This window comes from Bufo gargarizans, chromosome 6 (genome assembly GCF_014858855.1).
Source record: "Bufo gargarizans isolate SCDJY-AF-19 chromosome 6, ASM1485885v1, whole genome shotgun sequence".
Taxonomy (NCBI): Eukaryota; Metazoa; Chordata; class Amphibia; order Anura; family Bufonidae; genus Bufo; species Bufo gargarizans.
Genome location: NC_058085.1, coordinates 122,213,179 through 122,236,710, shown reverse-complemented (window position 1 = coordinate 122,236,710; position 23,532 = coordinate 122,213,179). Strand labels below are relative to the sequence as shown.

At 44.9% G+C, this 23,532-nt stretch overlaps 1 protein-coding gene across 2 annotated transcripts in view; it reads right to left on the bottom strand.

Annotated features, from left to right (window-relative positions):
* Positions 1-2,535: 2,535 nt before the first annotated feature.
* Positions 2,536-23,532, bottom strand: part of RARA (retinoic acid receptor alpha) — a 133,275-nt gene continuing 112,278 nt past the window's right edge. For both annotated transcript variants that reach the window (XM_044298115.1, XM_044298116.1), the window contains 7 exons: positions 17,305-17,453; positions 13,072-13,213; positions 10,186-10,346; positions 8,797-8,973; positions 5,640-5,844; positions 3,920-4,078; positions 2,536-3,266 (listed from right to left, as the gene is read on the bottom strand). In XM_044298115.1, the coding sequence (XP_044154050.1) occupies positions 3,058-3,266; positions 3,920-4,078; positions 5,640-5,844; positions 8,797-8,973; positions 10,186-10,346; positions 13,072-13,213; positions 17,305-17,453 (1,202 nt within the window). In that variant the 3' untranslated portion in view covers positions 2,536-3,057. The remainder of the gene's footprint in view (positions 3,267-3,919; positions 4,079-5,639; positions 5,845-8,796; positions 8,974-10,185; positions 10,347-13,071; positions 13,214-17,304; positions 17,454-23,532) is intronic.

Genomic DNA, 23,532 nt, shown 5'->3' with positions numbered 1-23,532 from the left:
GTATCTGAGGAAGCCATTCTCCAATAGCTACAACATAATGGTACCGCTATGGTCTGTGGTAGTAGAATCCATAACGGAATTCTTAGATAACCCGAACCTTGTATGCCGAACCTGAAACACATTTTCACTTAACACTACTCTATGCCATATACAAAATTAGGTTTATAAAGGCATGAGTATAAAGCTTGTACAGTGGCATAAAGTCCCACTCCTGGGAAGTGTCTCCCCTTTAAAAGCAATGTTTCAATGGGGAAAGTATCTCTATACTGGAATAAGGCTCCTTAATATGGAGGCAAAGAAGTGCCTACAGACATCTACAGGGGTTGTGTTATAATGTACCAGAACTTGTATAAATTGCTTGTAAATTATTATTCCTGCTAAAAGTTATGACTTAATTACCACCAGGGTGTTACCAGTTAGGGGTGTGTCCCATCACAGTCTGATACTATTCAGTGCTGCCAGTGTCAGACTGTGCAGGGACACCACCACCCCACTGGTAACACCCATCTTAACTTTTATTGCAAACTGCTAGCAATTCATTCAGGGATAATAAAAGAATGGCACAACATAGAGCCATAAGAATAGATGCTCCACAATTGTTACATGGAGGATACAAGTAGTTACTAAAATAGACATGTCAAGGGAGATTGCAGGTCCTCTTTAGGTGAGAACTATGAACAGGGTCGGACAGGCCCACCAGAGTACCAGAGATCCTCCGGTGGGCCCAAGTTCTAACAATAATGGACCTCTAATAAAACAGGACCCTTAAAGGGGTTCTGCAGTTAGTTTTAACTGATGATCTATCCTCTGGATAGATCATCAGCATCTGATCGGCGGGTGTCCCGTGTGTCGGACCCCCGCCAATCAAATGCTAATGATCTTTCCATAGGATAGATCATCAGTCAAACTGCAGAACCCCTTTAAGGTCCTCTATATATGGAGGGTGAGCGTTCAGAATAATCTCCTCTGGTGGGCCCAAGGCACGTCAGTCCGTCCAACGCTGCGTATGGAAGGTTGCGACAAGATACAGCTATTGACTACTGTCACTGCAGAGCCACTTCAACTAGTTACCAGCTATAAATATGATCAATACAGGACTACATGCTATTGTGTCAGGTGTTGAATGCCATGAGCAGCCATCTTAGGTCTTTCAAGTGTCTAGATCAGTGGTCTCCAACCTGTAGAGAGGCTGGAATTTGCACAACAGCTGGAGGGCCACAGGTTGCCGACCACTGACCTAGATAATACGTCAGCAGCCTCTGAAAGCATAGTCGCTACAATCCAGAAGTCAAACAAACAAGTTTGTTTTAATATAAAGATAAACGTTTGTGCAGAAGTTAGACAGAAACTTGAGGAAAAAACCTTCAAAGTAAAACAAAAAAAACTTTTTTTTCACATAAAAAAACTTTCACATCTCATTTATTTATTTTTTTTCCTTTTTTTTATCTTTTTTTTCCAATTTCGAAGAAAAACACCTCTCCCCCTCTGCTGGTGTGTAGAGGTGTAAAAAAAACCTGCAAGTTCTGTGGGGGAGGGGGTATAAGGTGGGGAGTAAGGGAGATCGCAACGTCTAGTGGTTAAAAGAAAATATGTAAAACCAGTGATACCGTGCAGCTGGTGTATAATAACTAGAGATGAGCAAATTTCATATTTTGAAATTCTTTCACACTTTATTTGTTGGTAAAAGGTGAATTGCGTTATGGATTCCGTTACCACGGACCATAACGGAATTCTATGACGGAATTCCTTTAAAGGCATTCAGTTATTCATTCCATCATTATATAAGTACATGGGCTGCAAAACTGATCCGTCCCATTTCCGTTATGCAGGGGACGACTCCCCTGCATAACGGAAACGGGACGTTTCCTTTTTATCAGCCCATAGACTTCTATTATGACGGAATGAATAACGGAATGCCTCTAAAGGCATTCCGTCATAGAATTCCGTTATAGTCCGTGGTAACGGAATCCATAACGGAATTCACCTTTTACCAACATACGAAGTGTGAACGAATTTCATAAGCGGATATTCACTCATCTCTAATAATAACTATGGATATGGCTTCAGTCCCCAAGGTACCAAAGTAATAGGGATAGCCATTTAATTGCAGTTCAATCCTTTCGGGTGGTCAGCAGCAGCGGGCTGACCATTGAGGCCCTCCACTTCCATGTCACCCAGTAGAAAGCACTCTGCCATTAAACACACTTTGCACCTGTGTAATGAAAGCGTGTTGATGCTTCCCACTAGGATGCCCAACATCCAAGCGAACAGCCATCATTTTCAGCCTAGATGTGCATACGTACATTTTAAAATATCTTAAACTCAAGGGGTGGGGTGGGAAAGTAGCAAAAATATATATATATATATACAATTTTTCTTCTTCTTTTTTTTTTTTTTTTGCACCAATTTATATAAGATCCTAAAATGCATAATTGTCTTTCCAGTTACAATTCCTCAAGCTGCACAGGTATTATCCTATGTAAAGATCCAAAGACTACTGTAAAAACAGCAAAATCCATTTTAAAAGCAGAGTGCTTTTGGGGTGCAAAATGGCAGTGAATGGAGTTAATGAACCAGCATAATTCTCCTGCGTGAAGCGGCTTTTACATGGTCACCTCTTTAGCGGGCTCAGGACATCCCTTAGGCCGCTCCCCCCCACCCCAATCACGTGGACACAGTGCGAGATTCTGCTCAATCTTAAATCTATTTTTGAGTCCGTTCTCCATCCAGTGAGACGCGTACTGTCCAGAGGCACAAGGCTGAATCTTCAAGAAATGAGGTGACTGAGGGCTACAAGTCCATGCCTGGATCATCCCCTCTCCTGCAGAGACTATGTCCCAAGACTTAATATAGCACAGTGATGATTCCCGGTTGAGGTTTAAAAAGAGTACAGTGGAAAGTTAAAGTATGGTACAGTGAAGGGGATCCAAGGGTGGACAAAAGGATGAAGGAGAGAAAGTAGCGGTTTGAGAGAAGTAGGAAGTGAGGAGTAGCAGAGAAGTCTGTGCATGAGCTGGTGAGTCTCTGTGCCATGTTGCCATGCTGGCTGGCAAAGGGTCAGGGTGACTGTGTAGAAGGACTGCTTTGAGTGGAGCTGGGAGAAAGGCTAGGACTGCAGCTCCCTGGGGGGACAGGTGTAGGAGGCACCGTAGTAGGAGATGCCGTTCCATTGTTGTCTAAGCCTTCAGAGTTCTCTAGCATCTCCTGAATAAGAGGGGGCATGGATCCTGGGATTTCCATCTTCAGAGTGATCACACGTTCAGCACCTGCACAGTTAAAGGGAAATATTACTCACATGATGTAGTCACATTAACGCTCAGATATGCAGAACTGACCTGACATTATGGGACATATCTAACCTTCAAGTCATGTGGTTGGATGGGAGACACCTACAGCTCCCTAGCTGCAACAAGGATGGGATTAAATGGGACTATCTCCAATCCTTTGCTAGTAGGGTCCCAATACAATGAGTTAGTCACAGGTTGTAGCACTTCTAGGAGACCCAGCAATCAGCTGTAATCTATAAGCAAGTTCCCTGTATTGCCAGCACAGATGAAGTTAAAGGTTATATTGAAATCAATAAGCTACATGGACATTCAGGTCCTCCAGAGTCAGAGATGGTCTTCTTAACTGCTCTCTGGAGTTATCCTGCTCAGGTCAACCCTCTATTAAATAAGCCAAACGGTGTTGAAGGACCCATGGGGTACGTCAAACAAGTATAGTTTGATTGTACATTTCTCACAGAGGCAATGGCTGCATAAATTCAAGGCACATAGGTCACAAGAAGACTGCACACATAGAACAACTGCACCTATCGTCATGTAATAAGTAGGCGTCCTGTCTGAATGATGGAGCTGCCTTTAACTATACATTAACTTCTAAAATGCCAATATAATTATTGACCATTCTGACCACTCACCCTTGGCACTGATGCTTCGCAAGTCTGTGATCTTCATCAACATTTTGGGGAACATGTGGGGTTTTTTGGGTCTTCTCCTCCTGACATAGAATTTAAGCGCCTCTAGCAGTGGTTCCTGTAACTTGTCCACTTTATCCGGCTGCTCCAGGTCCTGTCGATCTGATTAAAAAAACACTCTGCTTTATTCCATGATATCTTATGTATGATGCCCTATATTCACAGAAAGCGTATATGTGCTAAATTAAAGAGGATCATGTTAGAACATGAATGCCACAACTGACCACTGGGTGGCGCTTACTACCACTGGATTGCTTACAAAAGCTAACCTTGTTATATACTGTATGATAAATCTGCAAACAGATAAATAGGTTATTTATAAAACTTGCCATTTACACCTTTAAAGCCTTAGGACTTATGCACACAAACGTATATGCTTTCCATGTCCGTTCCTTTTTTTTTTTATTGCGTATACGGAACCATTCATTTCAATGGGTCCACAAAATAAAACAGAAGTTACTCTGTGTGCATTCCGTTTGCCTCTATGTCTGTTCTGCCTAAAAATAGAACTTGTCCTATTATTGTCTGCATTACGGAAAAGGATAGTACTGTTCTATCAGGAGCCAGCTGTTCCGTTCCGCAAAAAAACGGAATGCACACGGACGTCATCCGTATTTTTGGCGGATCTGTTTTTTGTGGACCGCAAAATACATACGGACGTGTGCATGAGGCCTTAAACAGAGAAAGAAAAACTCCTTACATTTGTGGGAAAGGAGGCCATTTACCTTTGAAGACTCCTTATAACTCACAGTGTTCATGCAGTAATGCGCCTATTTGTGCTACAGACAAGACAGCAATGGCTCAATAGCTATAATGTGAAGTTAAAGGGGCATGGAAAAACCACCAAATCTGTACAAAAATGTCAAGATTCATTGCTTTCTCCTGGTGTTGCTAGTCTACTAGTTTTATGTCTTTTTCTTCATATCTGCATTATTATGACTTCACTACAGTTGAGCAGCAGTATAGAATTGTATAGGATATATTTTATTTCGTACTAGAAATGTAGCTGATAGCTATTACGGATCATGTAAGGATGGCCGTGTACATTCAATAGCTGTCGGACAAACACATTTCCCGACTACTTCTCGGCTTTGCCAAACATGAGTATTCAATGGGGAGAGGAGAGAAAGCCAACAATACACTAATGTGTATGGGAGCTTTAAGAACGGCTGAAATAAAGTTGAAATTTTAAGGTGGTCTTCATCAAAATGTATTTTCAGTAATCTGCAGTAATCGGAGACTGGTTGCTAGGGATATTCTTTCGGACAACTCAGTGGTTGTAGTTGTCAGGTGTACTCTTAGGCTAGTTTAACGCCAGCACTAAAATCTTCCTCTGCCGGAGTTCATTGCACCAGGAATAGCCAGAAACTGCCGGCGCACTACAGCTGTAAGCAACGTTTCTTGTCCGGCCAATCCCAGTACTAATGCTGGAAACAGACCGGATTCCCGCCAGGTCCCATTATAGTCATGGGGCTCCAGGGGAGAAAGGTAGTATCTGGCTATTCCTTAGCAAAGAGTGCATTTGAAAAATGGATGGGCACTGTGCTGACAGCAGGGGAGAGGAAGCAGCAACCAAGATATCCCACTTCCCAGAGGCTGCTTTAATAATCAAGGTTTTTATAGAAATAAAGGCACAGAAGCTACAGAGTTCTAGATCTCTTACCTCCAGAGATGAGACAAATGGCGCTCAGGAGACCAGTCTCTGCATCGTCCATTTCTAGCGGTAGCAGCTGGTTGGCGAAAGCAAAGACTAGATCTGTGAGAGGCCCAAAGCCAGCATTGTGCATCTGTGTCCGGTTAAGTGTCAAGCCATCTGAGAAAGTCATGGTGTCCTGGTCGGGTGTGTAGCGTATACAAATTCGTAGGATCTAAACCAATACAGAATGTGGAAGAATTAGGAAAGAGCGCAAATAAAGAGGGGCATAGGACACAAGGTGAAAGCAAGCGAGAGTGTCCACACCACTACTGACCCCAAAGACGGGAACATTCATGCATCAAACTGTAAATAGTTTATACAAGTGTATCCTCCAAGTGTCCGATAATAGCCCTGAGCCTCAAGAAACAATAGGACTTACGTAATAAGAGAGTGCCAGCAGAATGTGTGCTAGAGCTCACAGGAAACCGATCGCTTGCTCATTTACATTTGTTTCCCTTGACTGGGCTAAAAGCTTATTGAAGATGGTTACCAAGGATGACAGTACAGTTCAGGCAGGCTCTGCTTGGTTTCGTAAGCAACAATTGACCTCATAGCAGCCCGATTTTACAACCTTATAATCCAGTGTGCTAGATGCTGACACAGATGCGCTATATGGCATGTATGTGTGTTACTGTGCCCCTATGAGTGCAGATTTCTCTCTAGAGCAATGCCCAATGTGAGCAGTGCCGCCAGCTGCTGCCCACATTATTGTGCATGAGACAAACACAACTTCTCACAATTAAAAAGCTGAGCTGGGTATTTAAGTGTACAGACAGCCTAAAGGAGTTGTGCTAATTAGACAAATTATCCCTGACAGTTGCGTTGTCCGGATCCGGCGTGTACTCCACTTGCCGGAATTACACGCCGGATCCGGAAAAACGCAAGTGTACTGAAAGCATTTGAAGACGGATCCGTCTTCAAAATGCTTTCAGTGTTACTATGGCAGCCAGGACGCTATTAAAGTCCTGGTTGCCATAGTAGGAGCGGGGGAGCAGTATACTTACAGTCCGTAGGGCTCCCGGAGCGCTCCAGAATGACGTCAGAGCGCCCCATGCGCATGGATGACGTGCCATGCGATCACGTCATCCATGCGCGTGGGGCTCCCTGACGTCACTCTGGAGCGCCCGGGGAGCCGCACGGACAGGTAAGTATGCTGCTCCCCCGCTCCCCGCTACACTTTACCATGGCTGCCAGGACTTTAGCGTCCCGGCAGCCATGGTAACCATTCAGAAAAAGCTAAACGTCGGATCCGGCAATGCGCCGAAACGACGTTTAGCTTAAGGCCGGATCCGGATCAATGCCTTTCAATGGGCATTCATTCCGGATCCGGCCTTGCAGCAAGTCTTCAGGATTTTTGGCCGGAGCAAAAAGCGCAGCATGCTGCGGTATTTTCTCCGGCCAAAAAACGTTCCGTTCCGGAACTGAAGACATCCTGATGCATCCTGAACGGATTTCACTCCATTCAGAATGCATTAGGATAAAACTGATCAGGATTCTTCCGGCATAGAGCCCCGACGACGGAACTCTATGCCGGAAGACAATAACGCAGGTGTGAAAGAGCCCTTATTCTGGATGAATGTCTGGTCGCCGAGGGTCTGACTGCTGGGGCTCCATCTGATTATAAGAACGAAGGCCTGTGCACCCCTGATGGAATGGAGCAGTGGTCACACATGTGCATTGCTGCTCCATTCAGCTCTATGGAGCTGCTAGAGATAGTTCCCATAGAGTTGAATGGATTGGCACACACACACATGCATGTCTGCCGCTCTATACAAATGGAGAGAATGGGTCCCTGTTCTTTTGATCAGCTGGGGCCCCAATAGTCAAACAATTAGGCTGGTTTCAGACGAGCGGGTGTCACGCTGCAGACTTACAGCACAGCTCCAGTCCTGAACTTCCAGCACTGCCGGGGTGAAATAGCATTATATTGATTTATGATGTATGTAACCCTTACAGTTGTGGAATGTATTGGATAACACTGACAAACCTCTAAGGGTTACATAGCATCATAAATCAATATAATGCTATGAGACCCCAGCAGTGCTGGGAGTTCAGGACGGAACTGTGCTGCGAGTTCGGAGCAGCCGTCTGAAACCGGCCTTATCCTCTCTCCTGTAGATCGGTGTTAAGTTGTTTTAGTTGGACAACCCCTTGAAGACATGTCAAGCATTAAATGCGAGGCAAAGGACAACCTTTCATTATACTATTCTCTAGTATACAATTAATAGCCATTTGCCCTGTCATTGAAACCACACTACAAAAATATTATTCAAACCTTGAGTCAAAGTAAATGCCCTCATCATCTTCCACCTAGACTACTGCAACATCCTTCTCCGTGGCCTCCCATCCATTCCATCCTCCACTCCACTTCCCGTTTAATACACCTCTCTCCCCTTGTTTCCCCTCCATCTACCAATCCCTTCACTGGCTCCCCATTGCCCAGCAAATTCAATTCAAAATATTAATAATGATACAAAAGGCCGTCGACAATCCCCTCCTTACGACTTTGACCTAGTCCTTGAATACATCCCAACATGTAATCTCTGATCCTTCCTATACCTCCTTCTTTTCTCTCCTCTTGCTTGCGCTTGACACAATTTTTCTCCAAGATTTCTCCCCTGCATCCCTCATACTATGAAACTCACATCAGCAACCTGAAATTCCCGGGAAAGACTACCACCTACCCCCTGCAGCCACTACAATACTATCCAAATAGTTTCTATCCTCACCTACTGTCTCCATCCCCCTTTACTCCTAAATTGTCTTGACTCTTGCAGTCTCTATACCTCAGGCAATGTTTATTGTACTTGTTTATAAATTTGTTATATACTTAAAGGGGTTCTCCAGAAATGTGTTATAATGGCCGCCTGCTATCTAATTGTAGAGCAGAGTTTGATAGAAGTGATGTGACCCATACCTGCAATATGCTATCAGGCTGAGCAGTGTGATGGCGACAGAGAAACCTATACATGCAACCTCTTTCCACTCTCACTGGGAATGATCGGTAGATTTTTGCCGACTGGCACTGTACCATTGTAAAAGAACATTCGCAGGGAGTAGTAACAGTACAGCAAGGAGCCTCGTGTGACTACTACTAACAATATGGTATAAAACCAGAACTTACCAGGATGTCCAGGCAGGCAGCTTTAAGGAGGGTTATTTGATCAGCTATGGTGAGAGTGGTAAATCCCGGTAACTGTTTGGCAAATTCCACCGTCTTAATTATGCATTTGGTGGACAGCTCACTGAATTTGTCCCATAGATCGATGTCCAGTGAGACTCGCTCTTCTGAGCTGAAATTCTGAAAGACAGAAAGTAAGGAATGACTGCGGAGAATGGAAGGTGTAATGTAAATGAACCGTCCTTCCCTGTAAAGATGGGTGCAGATACTATGGTGGATTATGCCAGTGTTGGACTGGCCCACCTGAGTACCAGAGGATCCTCTGGTAGGCCTGGGCCCTGATACCATACAGGGCCCCAAAGGTCCAGGAGACAACAAAAAAACAACATTTGGAGCTTCCTTTGGGGCCATTCACTAGCCACTAGTTTTTTGTTTTATTTTGTTTTTTTAATCAAAGCCTATTACACTTATATGGGGGTTGGAACTCAAGAATACATTTCCTCTGGTGGGCCCAAGGAACCCCAATCCAATGATAATAACTGACATATGCTCTGATAAACATTTATTTTTGTAATATAAGTAGATGGGCATAAGTATTAATTTGCCACTCTTCAGGGGTGTACACCCACAGATTGCGGACACTGTTACACACTACTTATGTGCTGTGGTCCAGTATTCTCACTTTTCATGCTGATATATGACAATGTAGGGGGTGAGTAGGGGGCTTGCAGATGATAATGAAGACATTAGCTATGGGAAGAAATGTCACAGTGTATGAGGCTATTCCTGTCCTCTGCTGTAGGTGCTTAATACACTGCAGAGATATTGGGAGATCCCCATAAACAGAGGCTTATGGTTCCTTTATATGGGACGAAAGAGCAGCAGAATGTTGAGAGGGAAGGGCTCCTTCCCAACAATCTGCTGCTCGCTGGTGGAGGAGACCGGTGTATTTACATGCAGCGATCTCCTCCAGAGTATGGGCGGAAGCGATCACTAATGTCATCGTTCTTATCCACACTGACTTATTCTTTGCCGGTAGAAGAACATGTTTACTCAGCACGATCTGCGTTTGTGTGTGCACAAACTATCGAATTACCCGCGTTTCGCTCGTTCATCGGGTAATCAGCGGTACATTTACAATGACAGATAATTGCTAATGAGCCTTCCTATAAACTCTAGGATTCTCTGCCGGTGTAAAGGGCCCTTCAGTTTTAGAGGGGGTAGCGTTTGCAATTACACCCAGTCCCTGGTGTCTGAGGGGGACCTCATCCCCTCTGCCACATAAGGAGATACCAATATTATAAATGTCACATGGTAGGAGTGACAAATTTTGCATTGGGACTTCGAGTTATGTCCCTGCCCATAATAATGCAGGAGGAGGGTGCCACTCACTGTAGTGTATTTGCCTAGCTGACACAGTGAAGGAAAGGTTTCCTGGTGAGCTTTCCGCACTTTCTCAATCAGGTTCTCAGTCTCTGGGCTCAGCACATAGCTTTCTGTTACTTCAGGCTTTGGGGGATCCTTCTTTTTCTTGTTCCGGTCGTTGCGTACAGCTGGAGGAGGAGAAGGGGAAGAATTAAAGATCACAGATCTGAAATAGTGACATGTAGATGCATTAAATGTCATCTGCTCTCCTGAATACAGGATTACAGGATGGCAAAATAAGATCTAGGTCTTAACCGATATAAATAGTCACAGCTGGTAATAGAAAGCACAAACCAAGTTCTCCTTCAGTCTGTGTATGAAATGTAGACCGATACATACTGTGCTTTTCACCTTCTGATATCCAGTGTTAGGCAGGATTCATAGACGGTGTGACTACTTGTCTGCCATTAACGCCAGTTTGGCCATCACTTGAAGACCTCACTAGTGTTGAGCAAACTTGTTCCGCGTACAAGGTTTGGGTTCGGCCTATCTAAGAATTCCATTATGGATTGCACTACTACGGACCATAACATATGGTCCATGGTAGCGGAATCCATAATGGAATTCTTAGATAACCCGAACCTTGTACACCAAACTTTAAAACAGAAGTTCGTTCATCCCTAGACCTGACTAATGTGAGACTAATCTACAGCCATGGACCAGGGGCTAGGAAACAAGGTCTGTCTTGTTCATGTACACACATACAGGCTGTGATATCTTACTACATGGTCAGCCCCATGTAGTGACTCATACGTGTTCTGAATAGCTGATATCCACAGTGATATAATATACATGAACGTATATGGCAATGGAGATAATACAGACACGTTGGAGATAACCGCTTCTATGAAATGATAAAGAAACTGCTAGAAACTGCGGTCTGTGGTCCAAGTAACGTGACAAAGAATGAGGTCTCCTTGCTAGCCAACCCTCCATGCTTTCCACGTCAGGACTGTAAAAAGATTACATGTTGGAGCAGAAGCTATTCCAGCAGAGATTAACACTCTTATCTCACACAAACTTAAAAGGATTCTCCAGGATATAAAATGGCCACCTTCAACCTGTCCAAGAATGTGAGCAGGACTGGCTGCCCACACTTTCAGAGCTGCCTAGGAGGGTAAGGGGCCTTGGCCTCACTGCTCACTACACTGCTCTACAATAGATGGTAATGATGTGATCCTGCCTATGATACGCCATCATGGCTGGGCAGCCTGACAGGAACACTCACCCATATGAGGTATATAGAAGTGCTAGAGTGTAGTATGTAGTGAGGTCCTGCCCCTTTACTCCCCAATGCAGCCCTGCAAGTGGTGACAACCAGTCCTGCTCATATCCTAGGACATATTGCTGGCAGCCTTAAAATTTGTCCTGATGGGTCTAAAAGAGCACTGGTTATCCTCTTAAATTTTTATAATTTTTCTACACACACAGCTTTGTATATAGTCCACATAGGTCGCACTTGAGGCAAAAATCTGATTGAAAAAATCCAGTTTTCATGAACTCTGGTTCAGCGCATTTTCCATTAGATTCATCCAAATTATTGGCTAAATGATCCCAAACAGACTGTACTGATGGAGTGGGATTTGTGGCAGTAGGGTGGTCCACCAGAAACTGACATCTTGAATTCAAAGAATTAGCTAAGAAGACAATTAAAATAAAAATAGCAGATTGTGTGGGCATTGCTGTGACACCGATTAGGATAGTACCCACCAGTGTCGGACTGGGGTACCTAGGGCCCACCAGTAAAATTAATTCTGGGGGCCCACTGTAAAGCTACATGCATATACTACCTGCTCACACTACCCAGTTTTATATGGGCATAGGCAATGTACTGTATAGCATCTCAGCCAACCTAACTATATGTCAGTCTACTGTGCCATGTGCCACTTGAACAGGGAGTAGGGGACTAAGTGCCCACCTTGCTCAGGGGCCCACTGAGGGATTCACCTGTTCCCCTGTGGGCCAGTTCGAGCCTGGTACCCACTGCTCTTGATCAGTCAATTGGCATATGCTGTATTTTGACTATAGTGACATCAGTGTGGACAGGTAGGAGCACGGCTTAAGCTGGCCATACATTTTAGATGGACGTTTTCTGAACCACGACAATTGGGACAAAACGATCAGTCTGTGCCTTGATCTGTGGCCTTCATGAATGGGATGCAGATCTGTCATTTAGAATGTACAACTAGATCAACTTTTTGAGAGATATCTGCCATCAGTCAGCATTTGTCATGATGGTTGGGGTAGAAAGTGCTGAAAATCGGCCGTTCCAGCTTACAGAATGTATAGTGTATGTCTACCTTCAGAATCAGTATTGCTGCGATGAATGTCTTCTATTGTCACTGAGTCTGTGGGGCATGTTGATTAAGTCAAATTTTTGACAATCATTTGTTCCAAATGTACAGAAGTGGTGCTGGACAGTGTCACAAATACTGTATTATGTAAGTACACCAACCGAACAGAGATGCCTATTATTTCAAGGGTCCCGCTATAATGAACTGAGCACAAGTGGGGGTGTTCTGTTTTCACTAGTGGAAGAAACTGACAGGTTCACTACATTGAAATCAATGGGGAGTCTGCTTTTTGGCTAATAGAATGGGAGTCCCACATGAATAGGGGATTCACAATCATTAGTAGAAATGAATGCATCAATCTGCCATTCACCCAATCTGCCAGCCATCAGAATACAATGGGTGAATTAGGTCACTCACTATGATTTCAGACGGCGAATTACATGCCAGATTGGCTCACCCAGGGTACCCCAATAAAGGGCCGGTCAAAAACAAATTCCCTGCGAAATTCACATTAAATCTGTGATTCCTGTAAAAATGCAGTAATGTACACTTCACTCACATTCTTTGGACATGCCAACCTCGAAGCATTTCTGTAGCCGGCAGTACTGGCAGCGGTTCCGCGTCACTTTGTTTATGATGCAGTTCTTGTCTCGGTGACACGTGTACACCATGTTTTTCTGTATGCTGCGTCGGAAAAAACCCTGAGAAGAAACCGAGACATAAACGGTTATCTACATATAATCCAGCTCTATACCAGCAATTGTAATTGTATTAGAAATCACACTCATTTTAAGACCTCTGTCTAGATTAGACAAGTCACATAATCGTCAAACACTTTTATTTAAATTTCCCCCCACTGGCTGATAAGTGCAAAAAGGGGGGTTTTCTTAAAAAAATAAAAATACCTGAAAATATGGGCGCATGCATGCGAATAGAGCACCTGGCCAGATCAAGGCAGAGCGGAGCTCGTCAAATATGGTGTATTCCCTATGAAATTAATATTCTAGAGCATCGCTATAATTCTGTGTTGTGTGGGGTCCTTCTGTTATTCCACCTGGAGAAAACTAAATAATCTGACAACTGGGCGTTACCATTCCTCCTGTTAATGTTCCTACAAAGACTGATATGCCAGAATCGGTTGGCCCTTGTCAGAGTGTGTTGGAACTTGCTTCATTGACAAGTGGAACAGTAACACCCAAGCATCAATTCATTTATTCTTCTGGGGAGGAATAAAAGCGGAGTGGCACATTGGAGAGTTCCCAGAAATGGTGCTCCAGAATATTATGGAGAATGCAGACTGTACTGACAGGTTAGTAGAAATGAGCTCTTAACGCCGAACTCCCCCCCGAGGTACTTGCATGTTAACAATGGTAATGCCGTCACATACTGACTTCATAATATTCCTAGAGCTCCAGCCTAATTTCTCTTCTGACATTCTCTTCTTCCATTATTGGGGTGTAGATTGTATCTTTTGTGCGGTACATAAACTAATCGTTTGCTGCCAGCACATCACCCTTCTTTACTGATATTGTACTGACCATCTGACACAGTCTGCATTATGCTCCAGAGCTGCATTCACAATTCTGCCGCCTCCATAGATCGCCACTGATCTGACGGAGACCAAAAGATCTCTTTATTTTGCTGTATGGCATAGTGCAGCAGATGGCGCGTCCAGTAAAAATTCCATACACCACATTATAGGTTTGGTTTTTTTAACTGAAAAAGCCTATGGGCAAAGTATGCTGCGATAGGCCTATTCCTTGTCATCTGTTAGGCGGTATAAGTGTTCTTGACAAAAAAACAACCAACAGTGCAGCAAAATGCCCCACCGTATATTAATACACGTAGTATCCAAGTAATGCAATGTCACACAATGTAATAGATGCAATATATGGCCTCATGCACACGACCGTTGTGTGCATCCGTGGCCGTTGTGCCGTTTTCCGTTTTTTTTCACGGACCCATTGACTTTCAATGGGTCCGTGGAAAAATCGGAAAATGCACCGTTTGGCAGCCGCATCCGTGAGCCGTGTTTCCTGGCCGTGAAAAAAATATGACCTGTCCTATTTTTTTCACGGCCAACGGTTCACGGGCCCATTCAAGTCAATGGGTCCGTGAAAGAACACGGATGCACACAAGATTGGCATCCGTGTCCGTGATCCGTGGCCGTAGGTTTTAGTTTCATACAGACGGATCCGAAGATCCGTCTGCATAAAAGCTTTTTCAGAGCTGAGTTTTCAATTCGTGAAAACTCAGATCCGACAGTATATTCTAACACAGAGGCGTTCCCATGGTGATGGGGACGCTTCTAGTTAGAATACACTACAAACTGTGTACAAGACTGCCCCCTGCTGCCTGGCAGCACCCGATCTCTTACAGGGGGATATGATAGTACAATTAACCCCATCAGGTGCGGCACCTGAAGGGGTTAATTGTACTATCATATCCCCCTGTAAGAGATCAGGGCTGCCAGGCAGCAGGGGGCAGACCCCCCCCCCCCCCTCCCCAGTTTGAATATCATTGTGCGGCCCCCCCCCCTCCCCTGTTGTTAACTCGTTGGTGGCCAGTGTGCGCACCCCCCTCCCTCCCTCCCTCTATTGTTTTAATACATTGGGGCCAGTGTGCGCGCGCCCCCCCAACCCCCCCCCCTCCCTCCCTCTATTGTTTTAATACATTGGGGCCAGTGTGCGCACCCGCCGAACCCCCCCCCCCCCCCCTATTGTAATAATAGCATTGGGGCAGTGTGCGCACCCCCCCCCCCCCCCCCCCATCATCGGTGGCAGCGGAGTAGAAGATTTTCATACTTACCTGGCTGCTGGCTGCTGCGATGTCTGCGTCCGGCCGGGAGCTCCTCCTACTGGTAAGTGACAGCAATGCGCCGCACAGACCTGTCACTTACCAGTAGGAGGAGCTCCCGGCCGGACACAGAGATCGCAGCAGCCAGCAGCCAGGTAAGTATGAATCTTCTACTCCGCTGGCACCGATGATCGGGGGGGGGGGGGGGGGGGGGGGTGTGCGCACACTGGCCCCAATGCTATTATTACAATAGAGGGAGGGAGGGAGGGGGGTGCGCACACTGGCCACCAACGAGTTAACAACAGGGGAGGGGGGGCCCACTGGCCACCAATGAGTTAAAAACAGGGGGGGGGGGGGGTCTGCCCCCTGCTGCCTGGCAGCACCTGCCAGGCAGCAGGGGACAGTCATGTACACAGTTTTTTTGTATATTCTAACCTGAAGCGTCTCCATCACCATGGGAACGCCTCTGTGTTAGAATATACTGTCGGAAATGAGTTTCACGATGTAGCTCATATCCGACAGTATATTCTAACATAGAGGCGTTCCCATGGTGATGGGGACGCTACAAGTTAAAATATACCATCGGATTGGAGAAAACTCCAATCCGATGGTATAACAGAACTCCAGACTTTACATTGAAAGTCAATGGGGACGGATCCGTTTGAAATGGCACCATATTGTGTCAACATCAAACGGATCCGTCCCCATTGACTTGCATTGTAATTCAGGACGGATCCGTTTGGCTCCGCACGGCCAGGCGGACACCAAAATGACTTTTTTTTCATGTCCGTGGATCCTCCAAAAATCAAGGAAGACCCACGGACGGAAAAACGGTCACGGATCACGGACCCACGGACCCCGTTTTTGCGGGCCGTGAAAAAAAACTGTCGTGTGCATGAGGCCTATAACACACAACATATACATACGATGTATACATTTCCACCTGCATTTGATGAATCTGCAGCTGCTGAACCGAGACAACCTGAACAAGGCCACCGTGACAAATCTCATTACAGATAACCAGGGGTGCACCTAGCCATTCTGCTGTCTGAGGCGAAAACTGAAACAGCGACCCCCCCTCCCCCAATGCCAAATTCGTAGGCCTTATGCACACGACCGTTTCATTCCGTGTCCGTTGTTCTGTTTTTCGTGATTTTCTGCGGACCTTTTGTCTTTCAATGGGTCCGTTGAAAACTCGGCTAATGCACCGTTTGTCATCCGCGTCCGTGAAAAAAATATGACCTGTCATATTTTTTTCACGGACATTGGTTTCGCGGACCCATTCAAGTCAATGGGTCCGTGAAAAAAACACGGATGCACACAAGATTGTCATCCGTGTCCCCCCATCCGCGTCCGTTTTTTCCCCCTATCATTTGCATGGCAAACTAAACTTAAATTTTTTGTAACTTTCCTTCATGTTTGGAGATCCTCCAAAAATAAAGGAAGACACACGGAAACAAAAACGGACACGGATCAACGGAACCCCTTTTTGCGGACCGCAAAAAAATACTGTAGTGTGCATGAGGCCTTAACCTAACCCCTTTGCCACAATGAAAGTGCTCATTGCCCATGGTCCTACTGCTGCCCCCTCTTGCCCCTATCTGGTGCTGCCTGAGGCGATCGCCTCACCTGGCCTCATTGGTGGTGCACCCCTACAGATAACATACGGAGCTAGGACCACAGCTGGACGGTAAGAGGTGTCAGACGTAAGCATCTATAGGTATCTGTACTGCTGCAGGTCACAATACTAGGACCTGTGTGTCACTAGGCATTTAGGAAAGTGATGACCTGGGATTTACGTTGCTCCACTAAAGCAGATCCTCAGCAATCCTACTTAATAGCCTTAAGGTGCACTGTAAGGAGCCATCATGGCTGATAACAGGGAACGTTAGCAAATAGGCTTCAGCTTTAGTGTCCCTTTAATGTTTATGGGACTTGTAATTACTGTAAATCATTTATGTGACCAGCACTCTGCACTGACTCAGTGGTTGCTTACCTTACACCCTTCGCAGGCACTGACCCCATAGTGATAACCAGAACTCTTGTCTTGACACACAAAACAGGGTTTGTAGATTCTGGGGAGTGGTGGTGGGGAGGGGGGGCTGGGGACAATTTCCTCCGAACTGGTGCTCTGGGTCTCAATAGCTGAAGAGAGAAAAAAAAAAAAGACAAGAATAAGAGATTATTGCACATTAAATATAAAAAACATGTATTCTTTGCCTGCATAGAGTAAACCTATGAATGGCCCTGTGTCATGACGACAATCTAATTCACCTAGCATATATCATTAAAGGGGTTGTCCCACAAATGTATTCTATAGTTTTCAAACCAGCCTAGATCTGAATACTATTATAACTGCATGTTTTAAAAATGTAGCATAGCCAGTGAGTTATTCAATAAAAATGCATTTGTATAGCGCCACCTGCTGTTTGTTATTTTTCTTATTTCTTTGTCCTGCTCACTGAAAAGGCCGCACATGCTCAGTTTCATCCTTCAACTGCCTCCTGAGCTGTGATAGGGAGAGCTGAGACACGCCCCCTTAGCTGCAGAAGAAAAGACACTCCCCTGAGCTGTCAGCTTGCTATAAATCTAGCACAGCAATGAATGGGGAGATCTCTGGACCCATGTGAGGTACAGGGCTGGTTCTAGCTTTGTTAGAAAAAGATTGGCATGCACCATGTGAGGTCTGATTTTCATATTTTACATTCGTTATGGGATAACTCCTTTAAGAAAAATCATATAGGAAGCCAAATTGTAGAGGAATAGGGGACCCATGAATATACGGGGTGCCTACCAGTGAGTACATGTTTAAAGGAAACCGTGGACCATAGGAACCATCTATGCTGCTGGTTTTGTATCACTGAACATGATGCCCTGCAACTGCAAAATGAGAGTGAGGTCACTTTAAAAGGAGTTGTCCAGGATTGCAAAGATATAACGGCTCACTTCTACCACACCTGTCCACAGGTTGTGTTTGGTATGGCTGGTTATCTTCACTGAAATGAACGGGGCAGTGATCCTATACCACACAGCCAGTGGACTGGTGAATCTCAACCTCTTTTTAGGTCCAAAATTCAAAAATACCTTTAAAACAGTCAGAACTTAGTTTTTCTGATACCAAGCTCCAAATACATTGCAATGTTGTGCAGCTCAAAAATAAATTCTGATTGGCCACAGCCACCACTAGAGGAAGCACAGGAGCTTACTGAATACTAAGGGAGATTTACCAATCAAAATTTGGGGGAATTCTGGCACCAGTTACACCAAAAAACAAAAAAAAAAAAAAAAAACTTTCACACGTGCTTTATAAATTTATTGTTTTAGACTTTTTATGAGACTCGTCTGGCAACGGAACGTGCCTGGGCCCCTCACACTGAATCTACTTACCTGGCCTCCCTGCTCCAGCACGGGGATGAGCCTCCCTAATGTCACCCACGATGCTAGGGAGGCTCGTCCCTGTCTGCCATTGGCTGCTCCCCCCCCAACACCGGATGTTTTCATCCGCGCACAGGGAGAAGCAGCAGCAGTGTGGGTACCAGGAGCGGAGCAGGTAGCAGGGAGCCAGGTAAGTAGATTCAGTGCAAGCGGCCCGGGCATATGGGGGACATTTTTTAGTCTCGGATAACCCCTTTAAATATGACTTACTGAGCCTAAAATTTGGTGCATTTTTTGAATAAGCCTAAGCAAACCAGTAGGTTACACTAGACAGTCTAAAGATGTGCCAGATTCATCATCCAGCATTAGCCTCTCAGTTTAAGATTGTCTACTGTCCAGTCTAAAGCCCCTATTAGCCCCTCTGCACATGATGCGGGTGATCACATGTAAGATCGGCGCGGCTTTATGTGCATTTCTACACCATAACCACACCAAAATCTGCAATTTCTAATTATGGATCTTGGTGTGGATTAGATGCGGTTTTGCCACAGATCTCACCCTTCCATTGAAAAGGGTAAAATCCGCACAGCAGGTTAATTTTCGCAAATAAATAATCCGCAAAGTGTACATGAGATTTGTGTAATCTCAGATACTTTGCTGGTAACTGTACTACTACTAAGCCCATGAACGCGCCAACACATTATCTACACTGAACAAAAATATACACACAACACTTTCGGTTTTGCTCCCATTTTGCATGAGCTGAACTCAAAGATCTGAAACATTTTCTACATACACAAAAGACCCATTACTCTCAAATATTGTTCACAAATCTGTCTAAATCTGTGTTAGTGAGCGCTTCTCCTTTGCCGAGATAATCCATCCCACCTCACAGGTGGGGCATATCAAGGTGCTGATTAGACAGCATGAATATTGTACAGGTGTGCCTTTTATTGTGGGCAGTCTAAGGCTAAGGCTAATATTCATGCTGTCTAATCAGCACCTTATGCCACACCTGCAAGGTGTCATGGATTATCTCAGCAAAGGAGAAGTGCTCACTAAGCCCTCATGCACACGACCGTTGTTTGTTTCCACGTCCGTTCCGCCGATTTTAGCGTATTTGATGCGGACCCATTCATTTCTATGGAGCCGTTGAAAATGCGGATAGTCCACCGTTTCTTATCCGCGTCCAAAAATATAACCTGTCCTATTCTTGTCTGCGGAAAATGGTTCGCGGACCCATTCAAGTCAATGGGACCGTACAAAAATGCAGAGGCACACCCAATTGTCATCCGCGTCCGTTTTATTCCCATCATTTGCATGGCAAACCTGTCTTACACTTTTTTTTTCCTTTCTTTTTTTCTGGTGGTACTCCCAAAAAAAAACTGAAGACACACGGGAACACAACGGAAACGAATCACGGAACAACGGAACCCCAATTTGCGGAACGGAAAACAACGGTCATGTGCATGAGGCCTAACACAGATTTAGACAGATTTGTGAACAATATTTGAGAGCAATGGGTCTTTTGTGTATGTAGAAAATGTTTCAGATCTTTGAGTTCATGCAAAATGGGAGCAAAACCGAAGGTGTTGCGTTTATATTTTTGTTCAGTTTATTAAATCTACATCTGAGACTCAGCAAACGACCGCAATGGAAAAACCACACAAAGTAGCAGATTTGATACTGGAATAATTTAGCATTGGGGCCGATTGCTGAAGTTTGTCCAAATATCTGGGTTTACCGGGTCCCCCGAGTGTCGTAGCAGGAAACAATGAGGCACAGCTATTCTAGACAGATCTGAATATATTCATGAAAATGATTCCTATTTGAAGAAAGGAAAAAGTAAAAAGCCGTCATTTATACCAACGGAAACAGAAATGAGTCAGAGGCAAGTCTGTGGCTCCCCGGCAGCGAGCACTGATTCAGCGTCATCGTCATCTAGCAGCCACCATAACGGTGAATGGGGGGAATAATATGGCGCAAGTTTATACTCGTCATCTATATTCTCTGCTGATGGTTATTACAGTGGTCAGCAGTAAATTTGCCATTCAGGACACTGGGAAAGCTGGATGATCACAAGCAAAATGTACTGATGGCCACATTGGTTGTTATCCACCATTTGAGTCTCCTGAATGGCCTATCTGGCTGACTCTGGCCAGGACTCCTAGCTACACCTCTGCTAGATGGTATTTGTATCGGTAATGATGAGTCTTAACCAACCATCCCAGATTCCTGAGCGGCAGCTATGTATAGTTAGTGACACATCTCAAGATCCTTTAAGGGCTTGTGCACACAACGGTATGTATCTTGCGGTCCGCCAAAAATACGGATGGTGTCCGTGTGCATTCCGCATTTTGCGGAAAGGAACAGCTGGCCCCTAATTAAACAGTCCTATCCTTGTCTGTAATGTGGACAATAATAGGACGTTTTATTTTTGGCGTAATGGACATACGGAAACAGAATGCACACTGAGTAATTTCCGTTTTGAAATTAATGGTTCCACATAAAAAATAAAAAAATACGGACACAGAAAGAAAATATGTTAGTGTGCATGAGCCAGAACATGAGAAAAGCTGGGTGACAACTAGTGTGCAAGTGGAGGAGCTAGCGGCCATACATGATAAGCTCGTCTTCTCCCAGCAGAAGGGCGAATAAGGTCAGATGTTTGTCAGTTGGGCAAATCCCCAACTTCATTGGGGTCCGAATGGAAAGCAGATGGGGGGCGGGGGAGGGGATGACAAAGTGAGTATTGTTATGTTACTATGCGGAAGGGTTACAAAGAGAAGAGGCGCGGCGCGCTCCCACTAATACCAGTCTCCTTATCAGATACACTGTTATGGCAACTGCTCCAAACAATGGGGGGGGGGGTGACACAGAAATGACGGCTTTACCCATGACGACAGTCAGAAATCTCAAAATGCATCTGCCCACTAAAAAAGTTTGATCTGATCACCATTATCGTGCCGACACATCATACATTTTTATATAAATGCTTCCCATCCATACAGATGTAGCTGAGCTGAGTTGAGCTGTCACAATTTCACGCTTGGGGTCTGTGGCTTCTCATAGTACTGCAGTCAAACCTGATTTATTGCCGCGGACTCAGCTCTGCTACATGACTGGTGGTTCATACAGAGATCTTAGTGTACATTCTAGGATTCTGAGTACAATCCTATCATTTCCGTCTCGCCGAGTGTAAATGTTCAGTCGATGATAACCGCTTCCACTGTAAAACACGAGGCTCAGTCATCGCAATCATAATAATTGAACCTTGGGAAAATCATAGCAGGTGAACGCAGCCCAAGTCTCCAGACTGGAATGGGAAGCCATAATTACAGCAGTCTGCTGCTTGACCTTTGCCCTGGAAGCAGTGTGTGGAGATGGCAAATACCACAGCCATACACGGAAATAGGCCGGATCAGGAGATTTACTGACATAAGAAACGATGGGGGCAATTACGTATCCCCCAGGGGTTTCCGATACTCCAGAGTGAGGAATCTAATTACACAACAGTACATACTTGTGTTCAGGAGTCTGGGAAAGATGGATGACAACGTCCATAGGAGCCCAATGAGTGTAACTTTCCCAGAAAGAAAGGTAGACCTGGCTAGAATAATTCCATTTAGATGTATATGAAGGGGCAGTATTTTTTGTCAGCTTACTTGGACGTATTACATAAAACACGAGCCGTTGTCTAACTATATAGAAGGCCCGAGGTCGTCCTGTGTCCACAGAACTGTTCAGACTAGGCCCGAGGGATGACAAACATGGCCATATTTATGGCTTTGTACAATCCTAAAGGGGTTTTCCGAGATTTGAATATGGATGGCCTGTCCTCAGGATAGATTATCAGATTGCCAACACCCGGCACCCCCGCTGATCAGCTGGTTGAAGGGAAGGCGCCCTCTCTGCCAGCGCTGCCTTCTCTTCATTGTTTAATTACGGTACATCTTCCGTCCCATTCTCTTCTATGGAACGGCTCCTTCCTGTACACTTGAATAGGAACGAGCTGTCCCATTGAAATGAATGGGACGGTTTAGGTGTAATTACACCTGCTCACTGCTGCGGATGCAACAGCGAGCAGGTAAACAATGAAGAGAAGACAGCGCTCGCAGGGAGCACGGCCTTCCCTTCAACCAGCTGATGGGCAGGGGTGTTAGGACCCTGCCAGTCTGATATTGATGACCTATCCTGAGGACAGGCCATCAATATTAAAATCTCGTAAAACCCCTTTAAGTTGCACGTTGGCATAATGTGGCATCCATGTAGCCCCACTGTACCTATACATGACTCTGATTTTATGCCTGGCTTCTTAGGTCTCATGCGCACGATTGATGGCTGTTTTGTGGTATAAAACACAGATAAAACACAGATACCGGTCGTGTGTATTCCTAATTTTGCAAAACGGAACGTCCTGACCTCTATAGAACTGTCCTATCCTTGTCCATAAAAGACAAGAATAGGGCATGTTCTTATTTATTTTTTTGTGGGGCCACAGAACGGACATACGGATGCGGACAGTACACGGATGTGCTCTCTACATCTTTTGCAGCTCCATTGAAGTAAATGGGTCCACACCTGACCCACACAAAATGCAGATCGGATGTGGAACAGAAAAGATATTGTGTGCATGAGCCCTTATAGGGTATCTTTTGTGTACATCAGCCTTAAGCAGGACACCGACTAGTTAAAGGGATTATGCCACCATTATATGTTACTTTAATATTACTTATTTAATTTACTCACTTATAAGGCAGCATGAAAACTAGTTACTTTCGTAATTAAAGGGGTTATCCAACCCTATTATACCCCCCAAAATGCCCAGGCCCCTCATACTGGTTATACT